The 20,225-nt window shown below is 35.9% G+C and overlaps 1 protein-coding gene across 2 annotated transcripts in view; it reads left to right on the top strand.

Moving 5' to 3' along the window:
• Positions 1 to 16,722, top strand: part of LOC148301663 (uncharacterized) — a 51,267-nt gene extending 34,545 nt beyond the window's left edge. Inside the window, exons 3-8 of one of the 2 annotated variants that reach the window (XR_015838763.1) lie at positions 4,070 to 4,204; positions 5,113 to 5,266; positions 8,265 to 8,479; positions 9,084 to 9,197; positions 11,469 to 12,871; positions 15,325 to 16,722. Coding sequence is in view for 1 of the 2 variants with exons in the window: in XM_088272897.1 (XP_088129023.1) it covers positions 4,070 to 4,204; positions 5,113 to 5,266; positions 8,265 to 8,479; positions 9,084 to 9,197; positions 11,469 to 11,705 (855 nt within the window). In the remaining variant the exon portion in view is untranslated. Of the gene's footprint in view, positions 1 to 4,069; positions 4,205 to 5,112; positions 5,267 to 8,264; positions 8,480 to 9,083; positions 9,198 to 11,468; positions 13,788 to 15,324 lie in introns of those variants that run through there. The other variant, XM_088272897.1, reaches the window with a different exon arrangement.
• Positions 16,723 to 20,225: the final 3,503 nt, after the last annotated feature.

The raw sequence follows: 20,225 nt of genomic DNA, 5'->3' as shown, positions 1-20,225 counted from the left end.
CATCTTCAACATTGCAGATTTTTCTTATTTCAGAGTTTCTTACTCTGTCGCAAAGTGTTAGGGTTGCAATGGGTCGTAGAGACTTCATTTCGGATGTCCTTAGAAGGCTTTTTGTTCTCACAGTGTCGGCTCTTGTTTCAAACATATTTATTATCACATTAAATTATTATATATGGAAATAAAATACCTGTAGTTTTTATTAAATATATGTAGTGCCGGCCATCACAACTGTGACAGTCGGTAAGGCAGATCATGCAAATCTACCACCGCGTATGCGCCGCACTGGGAAAAATAATAGAGGTCAAGAGAATGACTAAGAAAATATATGTGGCGAATGTGAGAGGGAAAACAGAACGTGGACGACCGAAAAAGACTTGGCACGATCAGATCAATCAGAACCTAAAATCTGGCGGTGTCAAAAGTCTGCGTAATCGGAGGGCATGTATGACTAGATGTATGGATGTGAAGGAGGCTAGGAGTGTATGTCAGGACAGAAGAGTGTGGCGTTCCAACCCCTGCGGGGAAACGGCGTGATGGTAGTAGTAGTAGTAGTAGTAGTTATTTTAGAATAAACTTTTATTGTCGTTTCTTTAATTACAAAGCAACACATTGTTTATTCTATTATTTCAAAACCACTAATTGACAAAGAAAAATATTAGCATGTTATATATATATATATATATATATTGTCCGCCTCTGTAGTGTTATGGTCGGCACGCTCGGCTACCGTTCTGGAGGTCCCAGGTTCCATTCCCAAGGGGGGTAAAATAAATATAAGTGATTTTTTAATTGTCATATTTATTTAATATTACCCTGGACTGGTACCTGAAACAGAGGGCTGATCACCTTTCCTTCATGTGTAAACGATCAAGAAAACACTGCGTTTATATGACGTAGTGCCCTATGCACCATTGGGTGCGGATAAGGATATTATTATTATTATTTTTATATATAATAATAATAATAAAACCCTTATCCGCACCCCAATGGTGCACAGGGCACTGTGTCATATTAAAGCAGTGTTATCTCGATCGTTTACACATGAAGGAAAGGTGATCAGCCCTCCGATTCAGGTACCAGTCCATGGTAATATTGAATAAATATTACAGTGATAAAATCAATTATATTTATTTTACCCCCCCTGGGAATCGAACCCGGGACCTCCAGAACGGTAGCCGAGCGTGCTGACCATTACACTACGGAGGCGGACATTTTTATATATATAAAGGGTCCGCCAAATAACTTTTTTTTTTTGAAAATGCTATAAAAAAAAAACTACTGAATATTTTCTCAAATTTCTTTTTTTATTTATAAGTACAATCCTTCCGGTTAATAATGGAAAATAATTTCATTCAAATGGCTGCCTCGGCTGGCCATGCACGATCGGTCCAATTTTTAAGCACATTATCGATTGTGTGCAGCTGTATTTCACCAATGGCTTCACGAATATTGTCCTTTAAAGCGTCAATTGTCTCTGGCTTGTCGGCGTAACATTTATCTTTGAGGGCACCCCACAAATAATAGTCCAACGGTGTCAAATCGCAGCTCCGAGGTGGCCAAACGACATCAGCTCTGCGGCTGATAATGCGATCTTCAAAAACAGGGCGCAAAACATCGAGTGTAGCTTCGGCTGTGTGGCACGTAGCGCCGTCCTGTTGAAACCAAATGTTGCCAATATCCTCCTCTTCAATTTTTGTGAACAAAAATCCGTTCAACATGGCCCGATAACGATCGCCATTGACTGTAACGGCCACTCCTTGCTCATTTTCAAAGAAAAATGGCCCAATTATGCCTCTGGACCAAAATCCGCACCAAACAGTGACTCGTTTTGGGTGTACCGGCTTTTCAATGTATGCGTGCGGGTTTTCTGTGCCCCAAATACGACAATTTTGCTTGTTTACATACCCGCCAAGATCAAAATGAGCTTCATCCGAAAAGATGATTTTTTTGGCAAAATCGGCATCTTCTGTAAGTCGATCGCAGGCCCACTCAGCGAAGCGAAAACGCATTGGATGGTCAGTTGGCTTCAACTCCTGAACCAATTGGACTTTGTATGGCGTCATACCAAGGTCTTTATGCAAAATTCGTCTCAATGATGTCTCCGAAATGTTCAATTGTTGAGAACGACGGTGAATTGATGTTGATGGCGCTTCACGCACACTTTCTGCCACAACATCGATATTCTCGGGTGTACGCACTGTTTTTGGCTTTTCACGCTTTGGTTTATCGATGAGGATGCCAGTTTCTTTCACTTTTTTCACAAGATAACGAACATACGGAGCTGACGGTGCTTCTCTTCTTCCAAAAACCGTACGCAATTTTCGCACACATTCTGCAACATTACCATGATTTTCAAAGTAATGTCGCAATATTTCCCAGCGTTGTTCAAGCGTATACACAACCATATTCGCTCAGCGGAAGGATAAAACTAATTATCTGTCAAATCAGACATGAGCTAAGTGTTACCATTCACGAAATAAGCACTAGTTGAAAAAAAAAACTTTAGATGGCGGACCCTATATAATAATTTTATTATATATATATAATAATTTTATATATATATATATTTTATATATATATAACCTAATTTTGTTAAAAACTTATTGAAAAGTTATCAAAGTTTACGATATTGAATGCAGTGGAAATGAGTAAGGACCTAATATGGTTGCAGTTACATAAGAAATGCAAGATCGCTTGACCTCTTATATTAGCACGTTGACTGCCACGATATTTTCAGAATTCCAGTCTAAAAAGCCATTTCTTTAAAAATATTCCATTACTTTTTTTTTTTCATAATTTTTTATAATTATATTTTCATATCATTTTTTGACATCTCATCGCAGATGAAGAAGAATATGGAAGTCTGAGCATTTACGGGGCTGACGACCGTCATAGGCTGGTTTAAATGATCACTTTACACACGTGTAACATTCACCAATTCTACCCATTATTGACAACCCCACTACTCAAATTCTTGGAAGTTCTATATATATATGAACCAATTTTGAAACATTATTCTTGAATCACTAGAATTTTACTAGAGACACTTTAATCAGCCTATGACGGTCGTCAGCCCCGTAAATGCCCAGACTTCCATATTCTTCTTCATCTTTGATGATATGTCAAAAAATAACATGAAAAATAACTCCTATAATTGGAGATAATCCAGATTTGTGAACAAGTATTTGGACACACTCAAAATGTTGTAAATTATATTTTCTGTTCATTTATTAACAAATTTTCTGTTCATGTAAGCCAGCATTGATTTGTTCTTTTTCCATGCTCCATCCATATTAGCACTGATTTACTAGGGATTTTATCGTAGCTGCAGGAATATAGCAAGTAAACACGGTACAAGTTATCTCGTAGTTGACAGTCAACAATTTTCTTCTTCAAACCCTTATCCGCACCCCAGTGGTGCATAGGGCACTGCATATAAACGCAGTGTTATCTTGATCGTCAACACATGAAGGAAAGATGATCAGCCCTCCGCTTCAGGTACCAGTTCAGGGTGAAATTAAATAAAAATTAGAGTGAAAAAAATCACTTATATTTATTTGAACCCCCCTGGGAATCGAACCCGGGACCTCCAGAATGGTAGCCGAGCGTGCTGACCAATTACACTATGGAGGCGGACAAAATTAACAACAATATTTAAAAAAATAATAACTTCATTCTACATATTATCTTTGTGAAGAATGAAGAGATAAGGCGTAGGATGCAGCAAATCTTGGTCACAACTGTCCTCAAGAAAAGGCGATTCAGTTGGCTTGGCCATGTACTCCACATGCCTCCTGAGAGCCGCCATCAAGCTTGCCTCTTTTACAAGGCATCAGGTTCGCGCCGCCCAGGACGACCACTGCTGACAATTCGTCGGCAGTTCTTGTCAGAACTTCGGGACGCGGATCTGACTTGGGAGGATGCAAGGGAGCTGGCAGCCGACAGAAAAGCCTGGAGACAGTTTGTGGACTCCGTATGCTCCACCTAGGGAGTGGATATGGTTTAATAATATTATCGGAAAGCAGTTTTGCATTTTGTGAGTGTGATTGTTTTTCATTCGTGGTTGCAGCTCAAGGCCGCCTATGGGTGTTTGGACGACTTCTGCGCGCTGCCCGAAGAGACGCAGACCCGGTTCCTGCGAAGGCCGTCTTCCAACCACGGCTACATCAAACCCGGGATGGAGAGATTCGACGGAAAAACCATGGTCAGCAAAATTACAATCTCCTCATCATATTATTTATTGATTCGGCATTCACTTTGTGGAATGACATCGCTCACTCCTTTCAAGAACGTCATAAATCAATAAACTTGATGTTTCTGAACGTTTTTAATGTTTAAAAATATAACACAATGTATTAAAAATAAATATCAAGCCGCTTATTGAACTTTAAACAGATCTTTTTTGGTAAAACCTGAGGGTTTTTTCTCAATTTGAAAAATATTTAGTATGTTTTGAATATTGAAAGTATTAACTTTGTGGATCATATTGATATATTATATCGAGAAATAAAAATACTTTGTGTTTTGATCCACTCACATTTTTATTAACCAACTAGTTTCGGCAACAACCTGTTGCCCTCTTCAGGGTTTCATTTATGACTAAATGTTTAGTCATAAATTAAACCCTGAAGAGGGCAACAGGTTGTTGCCGAAACTAGTTGGTTAATAAAAATGTGGGTGGATCAAAACACAAAGTATTTTTATTTCTCGAAATAATATAATATTTAGTTTATTTAAAAAAGTAATCAAACAATACCTTTTCTTCAAAATGCAAAAACAACATTTTCTGCCCTGTAGCGGGTAAATATCAAGTTAAAAATATGCCTCTTTTGCTGGGATATAGTTCATTTTCTGGGCATTCCGAAAACATGCACAACTGAAAATTTACGATTTTTGATTTATGACGTTCTTGAAAGGAGTGAGCGACATGTGCATTATTTTTAAAAATTTAAAAATAATCAACATGGACTTTGCAAAATCACAAAATGGAAACTAACCACTCATTCAATTAAATTATTAAATTACACAGTTACAAACAGTCAAGTCGTGAACAATTTAGAAATACATCAAAATTTAAATTGTGATGAAACATTGATTGTGGTGTTTTTTCAGGAGTACCGGCATTCTTTCAACATCACTACGCTGAAGGAGAGCGAGCTCCCGGAGTGTGATCTGATCCCCGACTTCCGGGAGAAGGTGGGCGCGCTGGCAGCCGACTTCACCAACCTCAGCAGCCTCCTGCTGAAGGCCCTCGCTGTGGCTTTAGGTTTGGCATCTCCTCATTTCGGCTACGTGACCATTCGGCATCAGACATTGGTGCTCATCTTGCCCGGTGCTTGCAACACATTTGACATATCGCCTACTCCTTTCAAGAACGTCATAAATCAAAAATTGTCAATTTTAAGTTGTGTATGTTTTCGGAATGCCCAGAAAATGTACTATATCCCAGCAAAAGAGGCATATTTTTAACTTAATATTTACCCGCTACAGGGCAGAAAGTGTTATTTTTGCATTTTGAAGAAAAGGTATTGTTTTATTATTTTTTTTAAATATACTAAATATTTTTCAAATGGAAAAAAAATCTTCAGGTTTTACCTAAAAAGATCTGTTGCACAGTAAAAAGTTCAATAAGTGGCTTGATATTTATTTGTAATACATTGTACTATATTTTTAAACTTTAAAAACGTTCTCCTGCAAAATCAAGTATTTTGATTTATGACGTTCTTGAAAGGAGCGAGCGATATATATCTGATATTATCAGCATACATAAATTAACTAGTCAAATTATATTATTATTATTAAACCATATCCAGAGTCCACAAACTGTCTCCAGGCTTTTCTGTCGGCTGCCAGCTCCCTTGCATCCTGCCAAGTCACATCCGCATCCCGAAGTTCTGACGAGAACTGCCGACGAATTTTCAGCACTGGTCATCCTGGGCATCGCGAACCTGATGCCTTGTAAAAGAGGCAAGCTTGATGGCGGCTCTCAGGAGGCATGCGGAGTACACGGCCAAGCCAACTGAATCGAGATTTGCTGCGTCCCACGCCTTATCTCTTCATTCCTCACAAAGTCAAACCACCGCACGCCTAAAATTCTCCGCAGACACCTATACTCAAAGCTTAGTACACGGCTGCTCTGGGCCCTTGTAAGGTGCCATGTTTCACAGCCGTATAAGAGAACAGGAGCAATGCAGGCATTGTAAAGGCGGCATTTGGTCTTCACCGAGTATAAATTTAATAATAATAAAATGAAACCCTTATCCGCACCCAATGGTGCATAGGGCACTGCGTCATATAAACGCAGTGTTATTTTGATTGTTTACACATGAAGGAAAGGTGATCAGCCCTCCGCTTCAGGTACCAGTCCAGGGTAATATTAAATAAATATTACAGTGAAAAAATCACTTATATTTATTTTACCCCCCTAGGGAATCGAACCCGGGACCTCCAGAACGGTAGCCGAGCGTGCTGACCATTACACTACGGAGGCGGACAGAGTATAAATTTGCTAAAATAAATTGAAATTATGTTTCCAAGCATTTCTCGAGTATGTATAATTCAATATAATCCTGGATTCGGACCCCATATACAAATGGAAAGAGTCTCTGTTTAATAAAAGATTTCTTCATCTCACCATAAAATGGCCATATATCGTGCAAACTGTGTTACGAGTTTGATCAATATAACTTGAATCAATTATGGTTAGATTTGGTGAATGTCGTGTGAAGTGATCACTTAACCTAGTCTAAGACTGTCGTAAGCCCTGTAAATGGCCAGACTTCCATATTCTTCTTTATCTTTGTTGAGATGTCAAAAAATAATGTACAAAATATTAAATCATTAAAAATTATTAAAAATTAAAGTTTTTTATTTATTGTTTCGGCATTAACTTTATGGTAAGACATGTTACAATGATTAAAGAAAACACTTCGTTTTTTACCACTTGAGTTTTATTATAGACTACATGTTTCAGAAGTTAAACTTCCATCATTCAGGTCTGTATAATAATACTAATAGTTATTATACAGACCTGAATGATGGAAGTTTAACTTCTGAAACATGTAGTCTATAATAAAACTCAAGTGGTAAAAAACGAAGTGTTTTCTTTAATCATTGTAACTTAGTTTTTTAGTCTACTAAGTTGTATTTTATTGTTAAAAAACGCATAAATAATCTTATGACAATTGTTTCGCCTAGTTATTTTATTTTAATTTTTTAAAAAAAGAGAAAAATTGGTGTTTTTATTATTCACACAAATATCTCAATTCCATACTATTTCTGTGAGACTAAGCGGCTCATTATTAGAAATAGGTAACAAATTGTAGTGGAGTGGGTTCGAACCGAGAAACTCTGACTTAAGAGTCCGCGACACTAATCACGGGACCACAACAGATGTTTAAACATTTGTTTCAAAATGCCATACAAGGCGATACAATTGTCAGAAAATAATATTTTTATGTGTTTTTTTTTAACAATAAAATACATCTTAGTAGACTCAAAAATCAGTGTTTGATTCAACATTTAACACATTGTAGTCGGGCGCTTCGAACAATAGACTCTAGCCTATAGCGGGTGTTTTTCGCGATTGGCGCAAAAATATATCGCTTTCTTAAAATTGACACAATTTCTAAACCAAATAATATTTTCGATTGAAATTTTCAAAGAAATCATATATGACATTTGATCATCAAAAATAAATTATAATCATAATTTTTAATTAAGTATTCCGTATTTCACAATTTTAGAAGCATTGTAAACTATTAAAAATAGTCTTCCCCTCCGAGGTATCATTCCCTATACAATGCTAATATATTCAAATAATAACATACCAAACAGTAAACAAAACAGTGCGAGTGGTATGAAAAATAGTCCAATATGTGAAATGGCTCAAACTAAACTTGAGATTGAGATCGCATAAAAACTCTAGATTTCTGGGGATGCCTTTACAAGTGACACACTAGCCAATCTGGCCAAGACATCTCAAATAACGTCAACAGACTGTCGCCTAGCACCCAGGTAGCAGATTACCCTTCAACGCGTTTTATTTCACGCTGATAACAAACCCGTATATTGCCGTTTCCCGCCGATAACCGACAGTCGACAAAAATGGCATTTGCCGTGTCCCGCAGTTGACCGACAGTCCGCGAAAAACGGCAAATGCCGTGTCCCGCCGACAACGTGTTAATACATGAATAAAAAATGGACTTCTACAAATTAAACACCAAATTTATAAATACAAAATGTTTGTTTTTTGACTTGTCCAGGTGTGGCGCCCACCTACTTCCTGGAGCGCCACTCGCGCATGATGAGCGGGCGCAACGAGAACCAGAGCACGCTGCGGCTGCTGTACTACCCGGCGCTGCCCCCCGAGGACCCGCAGCCTGGAGAGCCGCGCGCAGAGCCCTACACGCGCTGCGGGGCGCACCGCGACTACGGCACCTTCACCCTGCTCGCGCAGGACTGCGAGGGCGGCCTGGAGGTAACTGCCTGTGTTCATCTCTCTGTACAGTTTTCTTTATATTTTTCTTGTAGTCATTTTATGGTACATGCATATATATATCCCTCGGATGACCTGTCACTCTGGTTGACCTGACCGAGCTATGGCTCAACCAGGGGGTTAGATCAATGGCGGGGATTGATATGACTGTACTGATATGCCTCCGTAGTGTAATGGTCAGCACGCTCGGCTACTGTACTAGAGTACCGTCCTGGGTTCGATTCCCAGGGGGGGGTCAAATATATAAAAGTGATTTTTTTCACTCATATTTATTCAATATTAACTTGGACTGGTACCGGAAGCGGAGGGCTGATCACCTTTCCTTCATGTGTTAACGATCAAGATAACACTGCATTTAATGATGCAGTGCCCCATGCACCATTGCGGTGCGGATAAGGGTTTGAATGAAAATGAAATGATATGACTATAAACATGAAGAATATAATTATCATTATTTAAAAAAAAATGTTGTAAAACATATATGGCTGACTAAGTATTGCACTAATCACAAGTCAAGCTGGTTTTTTTTTTTTTACTAACATTGTATTTTTTATTACTATTATTAATATTAATCTTCTAATTGTAGGTTAAGCTGCCGTACACGGAGCAATGGCAGCGAGTGGGACACCTTCCCGGAGCTCTGCTGGTCAACACGGGAGAGCTGCTAGCCGCGTGGACTCAGGATCACTACCCCGCCCTGGTGAGACACACATCCTAACATCTAACCAGTAGTATTTATCAGCAAATAACGCACATTTTCTTTCTGTGCTTAAAACATATTTACAAACAATATATATATATAAAAACTAACTAACTAACTAACCATCACGCTGCTTCCCCGCAGGGGTAGGCAGAGAGAATCGAACGCCACACCACTCTGTCTTTGCAAACATTCTTTGCCTCTTCTACATTCATGCATCTCCTCATACATACCCGACGATTATTACGACTCCTGACCCGGCCGCTTTCAAGTATTTGACATACCTGATTGTGCCAAGTTTTCCTCGGTCGCCCTCCGCTTCTTTTTCCACTACTACATTCGCCCCATAAATTTGTTTAACCGTTCTTTCTTCACTCATACGCTCCACATGTCCAAACCATCTCAACACACCTTTCTTAATTTTATCGATAATGCTTATCTCAGCCTTACATTCTTTCCTTATTTCATCAATCGAACATCTATCAAACATCGTTTTGCCACACATTCGTCTGAGGGATCGCATTTCGACTGCATTCAGTCTGCTTTCATCCTTCTTTTACCAACTCCATGCTTTTATATATATATATATATATATATATATATATATATATATATATATATATATATATATATATATATATATATATATATATATATATATATATATATATATATATATATATATATATATATATATATATATATATATATATATATATATATATATATATATATATATATATATATATATATATATATATATATATATATATATATATATATATATATATATATATATATATATATATATATATATATATATATATATATATATATATATATATATATATATATATATATATATATATATATATTTTTTTTTTTGTTAATTAACATAATGATTTGTTTGATAATTGACTTAATAAAAGAGGTGAGTGGGGTAATAATTGGAGAGGCAAGTTAAGGAATAAATACCGCTTTTTATTAAAATCTATTGTAACAACACGTGTTTCGATGCATTCCGCATAATTTTGGTGTTCGTATGGTATTTGAAAATAATGCGGAATGCATCGAAACATGTGTCGCAATAGATTTACAGAAATAGTGGTATTTACCTAGTAAACTTAAATTTTTCCGCCTCCGTAGTGTAATGGTCAGCACGCTCGACTATCATTCTGGAGGTCCCGGGTTCGATTCCCAGGGGGGGGTCGAATAAATATAAGTGATTTTTTCACTCTAATATTTATTAAATATCACCCTGGACAGGTACCTGAATTGGAGGGCTGATCACCTTTCCTTCATGTGTAAACGATCAAGGTAACACTGCGTTTATATGACGCAGTGCCCTATGCATCATTGGGGTGCGGATAAGGGTTTTATATTATATTATAAACTTAAATTAAAAGTGGATAGATTTTACCATCAAGTGACTGCCGAATCAATTGATGAAATAAGGAATACAGTTTGGTTCAACGGGAATATAGAAAGCAAGGGTGAGGAATTTTGGAAAAGGATTTATTGTTTTCCAGATTTTTTTTTAATTTCTAAATTATTGATGAAAGTAGACTGAATGATGTATGATGTTCGAATGGTGAAATAAGGAAAGATTGCAAGGCTGTGAGATAAGCATTATCGATAAATTTAAGAAAGGTGTATTGAGATGGTTTGGACATGTGGAACGAATGAGTGAGGAATGAAAAATAAATGAGGCGAATGTGGTTGGAAACAGGAAGAAGACGAAGAAAAACTTGGCATGAGTATTTCAAAGACTTGGGCATAGGTCACCTCAGAAGTCAGAATAATCAGCGGGTACGTATGAGGGTATGCATGAATGTGGGAGGCGAATATTTGTAATGATAGAGTGGTGTGCCATTCTATTCTCTCTGCCTACCTCTGTGGACAAGCTGTGTGATGGTTAGTATAACTTTTTCATCTATGTCAACACATTTTTTGCGGGAAAACGCTTCTTTTACATACTGTTGAGAACGGGAGACGCTTATAAGCGTTCTTTTTGCTTACTTGTGGTAGAGCGCGCGAGATGTCAAAAATATTGTACGGATGGGACAATTCTCACAAACCGCACAATTCACACAAATAACCGCAAACCCAATGGCTTGCGGTTACTTGTGATTAGTATACTGAGGGTCAGGTGGCAGAATGAGTATAATTAGGGTCGAGGTTGATGAACAAAACACAACGTGTTACGGTATCAATAATATTAGTTACACTCATCTTCTATTCATACTCATCACTCTATTGCTTCGTTTCCAGAACCACCGCGTGATCGTCCCGACGCAGTGCTACGCGCGGTCCCGGGGGCGCCACTCCATCGCTTTCTTCTGCCACCCCGACGACAGCGCCAGCACCACCCCCCTGCCCGCGCCCCCCTCCTGCCCCTCGCCCCGCGTGGCGCCGCCCTCCTGCCCCACGCGCGCGCACCGTCTGCAGGGCCGCGTGCTCAACGCCTACCACCACATACAGAAGCGCTTCCGGGAGACGTACGCGTGACGCCCTACACACAACGCAACCTAACCTGACCCAATCCTGAATCCCACCTGACCTCACTGTCTCTGTTCCAACCTAACCTAACCTTACTTATTCTTTATCCAACCCAACCTTAGTATTTCTATTCCAACCTTATCTACACTGACCCTAACCTAACCTATCTTATTTTAAATCTCACCCAACCTTACTCCTATACAGACCTTAAGCTAACCTAATCTTACTTCCCCTTATCTTATCCCAAATCCCACTTAACCTTATTGTCTCTATTCCAACCTAACCCAACTTATTCTAAATCCCATCCAATCTTACTATCTCTGTTCCAATCTAACCTACATTGACCGTAAGCTAACCTTACTTATTTTAAATCCCAACTAACCTTACTGTCTCTGTTCCAACCTTATGTACACAGACCCTAAGCTATTCTAACCTAACCTAACTTATCCTCAATCTCACCTAACGTTACTGTCTTTGTTTCAACCTAACCTACACCGGCCGTTAGCTGGTTAGGTTAGGACTTATTCCAAGTATCTTTATTCTTAATCTTTTGAGAATAAGGCGATGATTAAAACGCTATTTCAACATTTAACGTTTGATATATTTAACAAGATATCAGCATCTCAAATCAGTTCTATCAATGTTTAATAAAAGGGAAGAATGATGCCCAAAACTCACTGCCCAAAAACAGTTTTGTCTGCAGAAACTCACTCCCGGACATGTTAATAAATTGTTTTGCCAGTAACTGGGTGACATGTATGGCATTTATGATGTCCTGTTTTTAAATGATGTACTTAAATAATAAAATAACAACTTTGTAATTTTTTCCACGTGAATTTTATTTGACCAGCAACCGGGTTTCGTCGTAACCCACATCATCAGACTGGTGGATGTCGGTTACGATGAAACCCGGTTGGTGGTCAAATAAAATTCATGTGGAAAAAATTACATAGTTGTTATTTTATGCTATAAAATGCAGTTCCACCAAGATATGTCAGTACAAAACTTAAATTATGTACTTATTATTATAACATCAAATTTAATTTTTTTTTTTAATTTCCCTTTTTTATAACAGGTTGTCAGGAAAACCAAACTATACACATTCTTCTTCTTCTTCTTCTGACCCCTTCGCACTCATCGGTGCATAGGGCACCACATTTCCTGACAGCCTAATGGTACATTTGAATTTTATTAGTTCATTGTATGCCAATAAATGAGTCTGAAAATCAAACATGGCTAACTCCGTTTGAAAATCCAGAATTTCACCAAGAGTTTTTTTTTCATTCGTTGTGGATCTGTTCATGTCTGATTTGCAGTCTCGAATGATGCACTTATTTGAAGTTGCATTTATATATTATATATTTGTATTTATTGTAACTGCAGACAGTTGGTAGAATTCCATATTGAATTGTTGGGTAATATATCCAAAATAAAACAAGGTTTGTTGGATTGAATTCTACATTTATTTATGTATATCTTAATACGTGACGCATTTCCTCTTCTTAGGACATTATTAAACACATGTGTTTGATAATGTCCTAAGAAGACGAAACGCGTCACGTATTAACATATACATAAATAAATGTAGAATTCAATCCAACAAAAACCTTGTTTTATTTCGGATATATTACCCAACAATTATATATTTGTAGAATTTCATATATATCGTAGTCATACAGGAGAAAGTGACCAAGTGCATTTCTTACAAAAACGTGATCATTGACTATTTGATATCTTACTAGCTTAAATCCCAAAGGATTTTATACTTGGAAGTATAATATATTGACTTGGTGAAAATGACTAACTGCATTGATGTTTATTTTCTTGCCAAGCAAAGGTGACTTAAATGGCCCTCCTGAACATTTTACGTTTTGTTAGTTGGTCACTTTCTCCTGTACGACTACGATATGTCTGTGTGTGTACACCTTGTTTGAGGCCCATGCTGAATAATTTTAACCAATAGTTTTTGAGATTAATGAATGAATGAAAAAATCCGAATACATAGTATACAGATAAAAATGTAAAAAAAACTTCTTTTTAAATTCTCATCTAACCTTTATACTTTCAAAAAATATTTAAAAAAAAAGAAAACTAGCCTGTGTCTATATCTTCTTCTTTGTCTAACCTTTATCCGCACCCCAATGGTGCATAGGGCACTGCATCACATAAACGCAGTGTTATCTTGATGTTAACACATTAAGGAAATGTGATCAGCCCTCCGCTTCAGGTACCAGTCCAGGGTAGTATTGAATAAATATTAGAGTCACTTAAATTTATTTGATCATCCCTTGGGAATCAACCCTAGAATCTCCAGAATGGTAGCCGAGCGTGCCGACCATTACGCTACGGAGGTGGACATGTCGCCTACTCCCTTCAAGAACGTCATAAATCAAAAAACTTGATTTTTCAGGAGACCGTTTTTAAAGTTTAAAAATATAATACAATGTTTTAAAAATAAATATCTAGTCACTTATTGAACTTTTTACTACACAACAGATCTTTTTAGGTAAAACCTTAAGATTTTTTCTCCATTTGTAAAATATTTAGTTTACTTAAAAAAATAATTAAACAATACATTTTCTACAAAATGCAAAAACAATTATATTCTGCCATGTAGCGGGTAAATATTAAGTTTAAAATATGCCTCTTTTTCTGGGATATAGTACATTTTCTGGGCATTCCGAAAATACGCACAACTGAAAATTGACAATTTTTAATTTATGACGTTCTTGAAAGGAGTGAGCAATGTGTCTGTATGGCTGAGGTGAAACAAATGCAAAATTCTATTAATTTGGATGTGTTCGGTGAAGTAACTTTGGGTGTGACTGTGTTTTCATTCAGATATGATAGATGAAGACAGCTCTACACTGACATGTATCAAATAGACTTTTCCCCTTGATAAAAAAATACACTACCTAAAACGTTCTTAAGATTTTTGGTTACAATTATTTGGTATGGGCCAAAAAATAACGTCATAAATAACGTTTATAAAAAAATAACGTTTTCAGCAATTTTGCAAGTGCTGTTCAAGGCAAAACAGTTGCCCCTTTTCTCAAATTAAATTAAAACAGTATTTTGAGACGTAGTGAAGTATTTTTTTAAAGAATTTGCTCACACTTTTGGTTGTAACGTAAATGTGTTCATTAAATTTATGTATGTTTAAAATATTTTTTAAAGAATTCAAATAAATTCTGGTATTTCTTTGAAAAAATAAATTATTAAATTATTTTCGATCAATATTTTTCAATCAATATTTTTGTCACTTGGTCTGGAACTATGGGTATTGTATCGGTGATTCTTTCTGAAGATATATGTATAGACAGCCAGTTTTGAAATGGTCAAATCATTGACAGTGTTCATGATTCCAGATCTAGTAATATTTGGTGATATTTAAAAATAATATAAAAATCTAAAAAAAAAAATAAAAAAAACTTTATATGGTATAAATTGACTGATTATTTAGCAAATTAATGTATTGAATTGAATAAAATTGTTCAATTTTATAATCCTTTGAATCTTGATCAATTATATCTATGTAGAGAATCTGGAATAATCAAGTTACTAAAATACATTTTGGATGACTTGATGTTTTTATGTTAATAATGACATCAACACCTCCGATTTTCAGTTGGTAACGAGGCAACACCTGGCATTTTCAGTTAATAATGAGGACAACATCTGGCATTTTCAGTTAATGATGACAACACCTGGCATTTTCAGTTAATGATGACAATATCTGGCATTTTTAGTTAATAATGAGGACAACACATGGCATTTTCAGTTAATGATGACAACACCTGGCATTTTAAGTTAATAATGAGGACAACATCTGGCATTTTTAGTTAATAATGAGGACAGCATGTGTCATTTTGCAGTTAATAATGAAATCAATCCTGGTATTTTTAGTTAATTATATATTGAATTCATAATGATGTTAAGTTGATAAGAAAATATACCCGGTTTAAAAAAATGTAATTTAATACATAGAGCTCAAATTTTTTCTTCTTCATGAGCCCTCTGTCCTCCACTGCTGGATATAGGCCTCTTCCCCTTCTTTCCATTTCCTCTGGTCGGTTGCTGCTTGCAGCCAGTTTCTACCCCCCGCAGCGACTATGCCGTCAGACCATCTCTTTTGGGGTCTTCTGACACCTCTTTTGTTCTCCCAAGGTCTTCATCGTAAAATTCTTGGGGTCCATCTTGTGGGGTCCTGTCTTGCAATATGTCCTGACCATTGCCATTTGAATTTTGCCACCCGATTGATTGATTGATTGATTGATTGATTTGACCTCAAATTTAATAAAGAAAAATTAAAATGCATTTTTTCAAAACTAATCATAGTCTAGAACTAGGGTGTTGATCTTGTCTCATTTATTAGTTTTTACAGCCTTGAAGATTATTCCAGAAATATTATGTAATATGTACTTTTCTTAAATTAATGTAGTGATAGTTGTTTTGTCCAATTTTTCTTTAAATTAAATGGAAATTTGTCTTCTTTTAACTATAGTCGTGTCAGAATGGAGGTGTTATATTTAAAAAAATTAATATAAGATCTTCGCAGTTTTAAATATTGTTACCATATTCCTGTACACTTTTTGCAAATACAGTAGACGCTTTCTTAGAGCGTTTGTCCACTACACGGAATTTTACCGTCCGGCACGTCAGTTACCGTTTTAAAACGATGATTGACTTGGATTGGCTTGTGCTTTTGTCTTTTGCTCATATTTCTTCGGATCGGAGCTCTCGATCGGTGCGTGAACACGTTGCGTGTAAATTCGATCATGCTAAACAGTCGTAGTCGCTTTCATTTTTTAAAACCGGACTGTCGGACGGTAAAATTCCGGGTAGTGGACAAGCGCCCATAGCCCGCCTCTTCTAGAAATGCCTCGCGTCCAAAATACACGCATTTTTGGAGTCACATGTGGCTTTTTCCTGTACATATTTATTACAGTTTGTGAAATGTCAATTTTTAATGTGTGAGTTTCGAATACAAGATAAAAGTGTTTTCTTAGTGTTTTGAAAAAAAAAACCTTTTTTCTTCCTTGAGAAAAAGTGTTCTTTTAAATGTGTCACTGACATCTCTTTAACCGGCTTTTTCGTTATCCGACCCCGGTTCGGTCCTGTCAAGGCCGGTTAGGAGAGCGTCTACTGTAAAACACTTGGATCCTAACGCTGCCATGTATTACTAAGAAAAAAAATCTGTGAAATGTTTTTTTGCAGATACTTTGTGGCGCATTTTATAAAATGAAACTAGAACTTTGTTTTTACACACTCGGTACATTTCTCCAACCGGTTTCGACAAGAACCTTGTCATTTTTAGGGATAGACATGTACTGTATGTAATCTTAACCTTTCCCTCCCGGTGATATGTATTTATGTACTACAACATGACTTTAAAAATGAGAATATCAATATAAATTAAAATAGATACGGGCTCACAATTTTTGTATTCCTCCGTAATACTTTTACATCTTACAGAAAAGTATTTTAATATAAAGTTATTCATTTGCAGCGACAGAAATAAAAAAATTGTAAAATGAATCGGGGATAGAATCACCACCAATACACAAGCGTTTCTCAGAGTATGCGTGCGTGCTGCACTTTACGTACACGTGCACGCGGCTTCATCAGTATGAATTTTATCATTTATCTGTTTCCGACAATCTCAATTTAGTAGCGCGTGAGTCGTCGTTCAGGATGGTCTTATCGCTGCGCCAGCTTCGGCTGCAATTGCGATGTATTTTTTTTCTCTTTTTAGGTATTCACCAGAGCTAACATTACAAATTTTATGCATGTCAACTTCAATTATGCTCAATAAATGATGATAAAATTCAATGCTGTTTCCGACAATCTCAATTTAGTAGCGCATGAGTCATCGTTCGGGATGGTCTTATCGCTGCGCCAGCTTCGGCTGCAATTGCGATGTATTTTTTTCTCTTTTTTAGGTATTCACCAGAGCTAACATTACAAAATTTATGCATGTCAACTTCAATTATGCTCAATAAAAGCAACATTTAGAGGAATATTTACATTTTTCCCGTTTTTAAATCAAATTTTCCATTTCATTTTTGTTTGAGTCCGCCTCCGTGGTGTAATGGTTAGGGCGTTTAGCTACCGTGCTGGAGATACCGGGTTCGGTTCCCAGAGGGGGTCGAATAAAAATAAGTGATTTTTTCACTCTAATATTTATTCAATATTACTCTGGACTGGTACCTGAAGTGGAGGGCTGATCACCTTTCCTTCATGTGTTAATGATCAAGATAACACTGCGTTTATGTGATGCAGTGCCCTATGCACCATCGGGTGCGGATGAGGGTTTGAAGAAGAAGCGAAGAACAAAATACATATCACCGGTACGTTCGCGGAAGTTTTTAGCACTGTAATGGAAAGGTTAACATACGAAAGAAATCCAACAACAGCGTATGTATACTTCATCTCAACAGTGTATATATCTTTAAAAAATAATGCATTATGAACATTCAATTATGGGCAGAATTGTGAACATAACACAAGTGCATAAAATGACAGGTCATAAGCCCTGGGATGCTCGGTTTTCCATCTTCTTTAGTTTAAAAACGATAAATGCTTCATCTCAAACACCCGTGAAACATTTGCTGTAATTTTGGCAGTAATATGTTGTATCAACCATGTATGTGTTGAAACAATGATTGCACAGGTGTCAGCATTTTTTTTATTGTGTGCTCCGTTTATTATATTAGAAAATAAAAACATGGACAACTTATGCGTAAATTGCCATATTTGCTTTGGTAATAGTATTAAACTGTGATTCATTACTTATTTTTTTTATCTTTAAAATGTGCCTAATATTTTTCAATTCTAAACAATTTGAAGTACCATACCAATTAAATGTGTCTTGCCTAGGATATAAAATATAGTGCATTGATATAAGATTTTTTAATGAATACTTCTTTAATTGAAGCAACATCGCTGTTACGTATTATTCTACTGCAATATTGCTGTTCATGTTAAATGCATAAATATGAAAAAACTAATTTTTACATACTTTGCCCAGCCCCATCAAATTTATCACCTGTTTATGTGTCAATATTTATAACAATTTATTTTAATTATCACCTTTTATGTAAATTATCAAATAAATTGTTATAAAATGACACATACATACATCAAGCTCTCAAAACGAAAATAACACCGCCATCTTGGTTTTTCAACAGAAACAGTCGCACTCTGTATTATCGGCGGAGCACTTTTTAAATTCAAAATTTCTTCTTTAACATATTTAGAATAGAAGAATCCAATTGACTGCTTTAAACAAATCTCATTTTAAAATATGCATAACTGGTTTTTGAAACAGTTTGATCGTTATCATCCGTTCCTCATCATGGCGAAACAGCTGTCACAAAAATAAATTTACTAGAATAATAAATCTTTTTTTGATTTGAACTAATAATAATACACTGTGAAATTCCACAAAGCAAACACCATCAGTTATCTGCGCTTATCAATTGTTTTGAAATTTTGACACAGTGTTGTATTAGAATATGAATGTGACAGGTAAAAACATGCATTTTTTGATAAACAGTTCTTTAACCACAATGGCAGCGCCATCTGTTGAACGTAACTGCTGTTACATAAAATTGCTCATGGCGGACAGCATGCTTCATGACAGCTGCTAAAATTGTATACCTATAAGTATTGAAAATCCAACATGTTAGAAATGTGTGCTTTCTCTTTTCTTTTTTTTGCCATTTAACCAGACTGAGCCACAGCAAAGCACGGCCTGGTACAGTTAGTTTTGTGAAGAAAAAAATACTATTTTTTGCAATTTTTAGTAAAATTTTAACATTACCGAAATTGGTAGAAAATTGTCTGAATCTACTTAATAATTTTTGTACTTATACTTTATGAATATTATTTATTTTAGCTAAATTTTTGTGCTGTCCTTTTGTACTTTTTGTTTCATTCATGGTTTGTGATCTTTAGCAAAAAAACTGACATATCACACAGTTTTGAGATAGTCACTAAAAACGTTTATACGAGTTTCGAAATACATTTTAAATAAAAGACAAATAAAAAACATATAATACAGTTGTTTCTGGGCCAGCCACATCAACTTTATTACCTTATTATGTATCAATATTTGTAACAATTTATTTTAACATATCGCGCACTCCTTTCAACGTCATATATAAAAAAACTTGATTTTTCAGGAGAACGTTTTTAAAGTTTAAAAATATAATACAATGTATTAAAAATAAACATGATACGACTTATTGAACATTTTACTGTGCAACAGATCTTTTTAGGTAAAACCTGAAGGTGTTTTCTCCATTTGAAAAATATTTTATTTATTGTTTCGGCATTAACTTTGTGGTAAGACATGTTACAATGATTAAAGAAAACACTTGTTTTTTACCACTCAAGTGGTAAAAAACAAGTGTTTTCTTTAATAATTGAAAAATATTTAGTATATTTAAAAAAATAATCAAACAATACCTTTTCATTAAAATGCAAAAATAACTGCCCTGTAGCGGGTAAATATTATGTTTAAAA

Source organism: Brachycentrus maculatus, unplaced genomic scaffold (assembly GCF_059751285.1).
Source record: "Brachycentrus maculatus isolate JH-2025_06_01 unplaced genomic scaffold, ASM5975128v1 h1tg000531l, whole genome shotgun sequence".
Taxonomy (NCBI): domain Eukaryota; kingdom Metazoa; phylum Arthropoda; class Insecta; order Trichoptera; family Brachycentridae; genus Brachycentrus; species Brachycentrus maculatus.
This window is presented reverse-complemented; position numbering and strand designations above follow the sequence as displayed.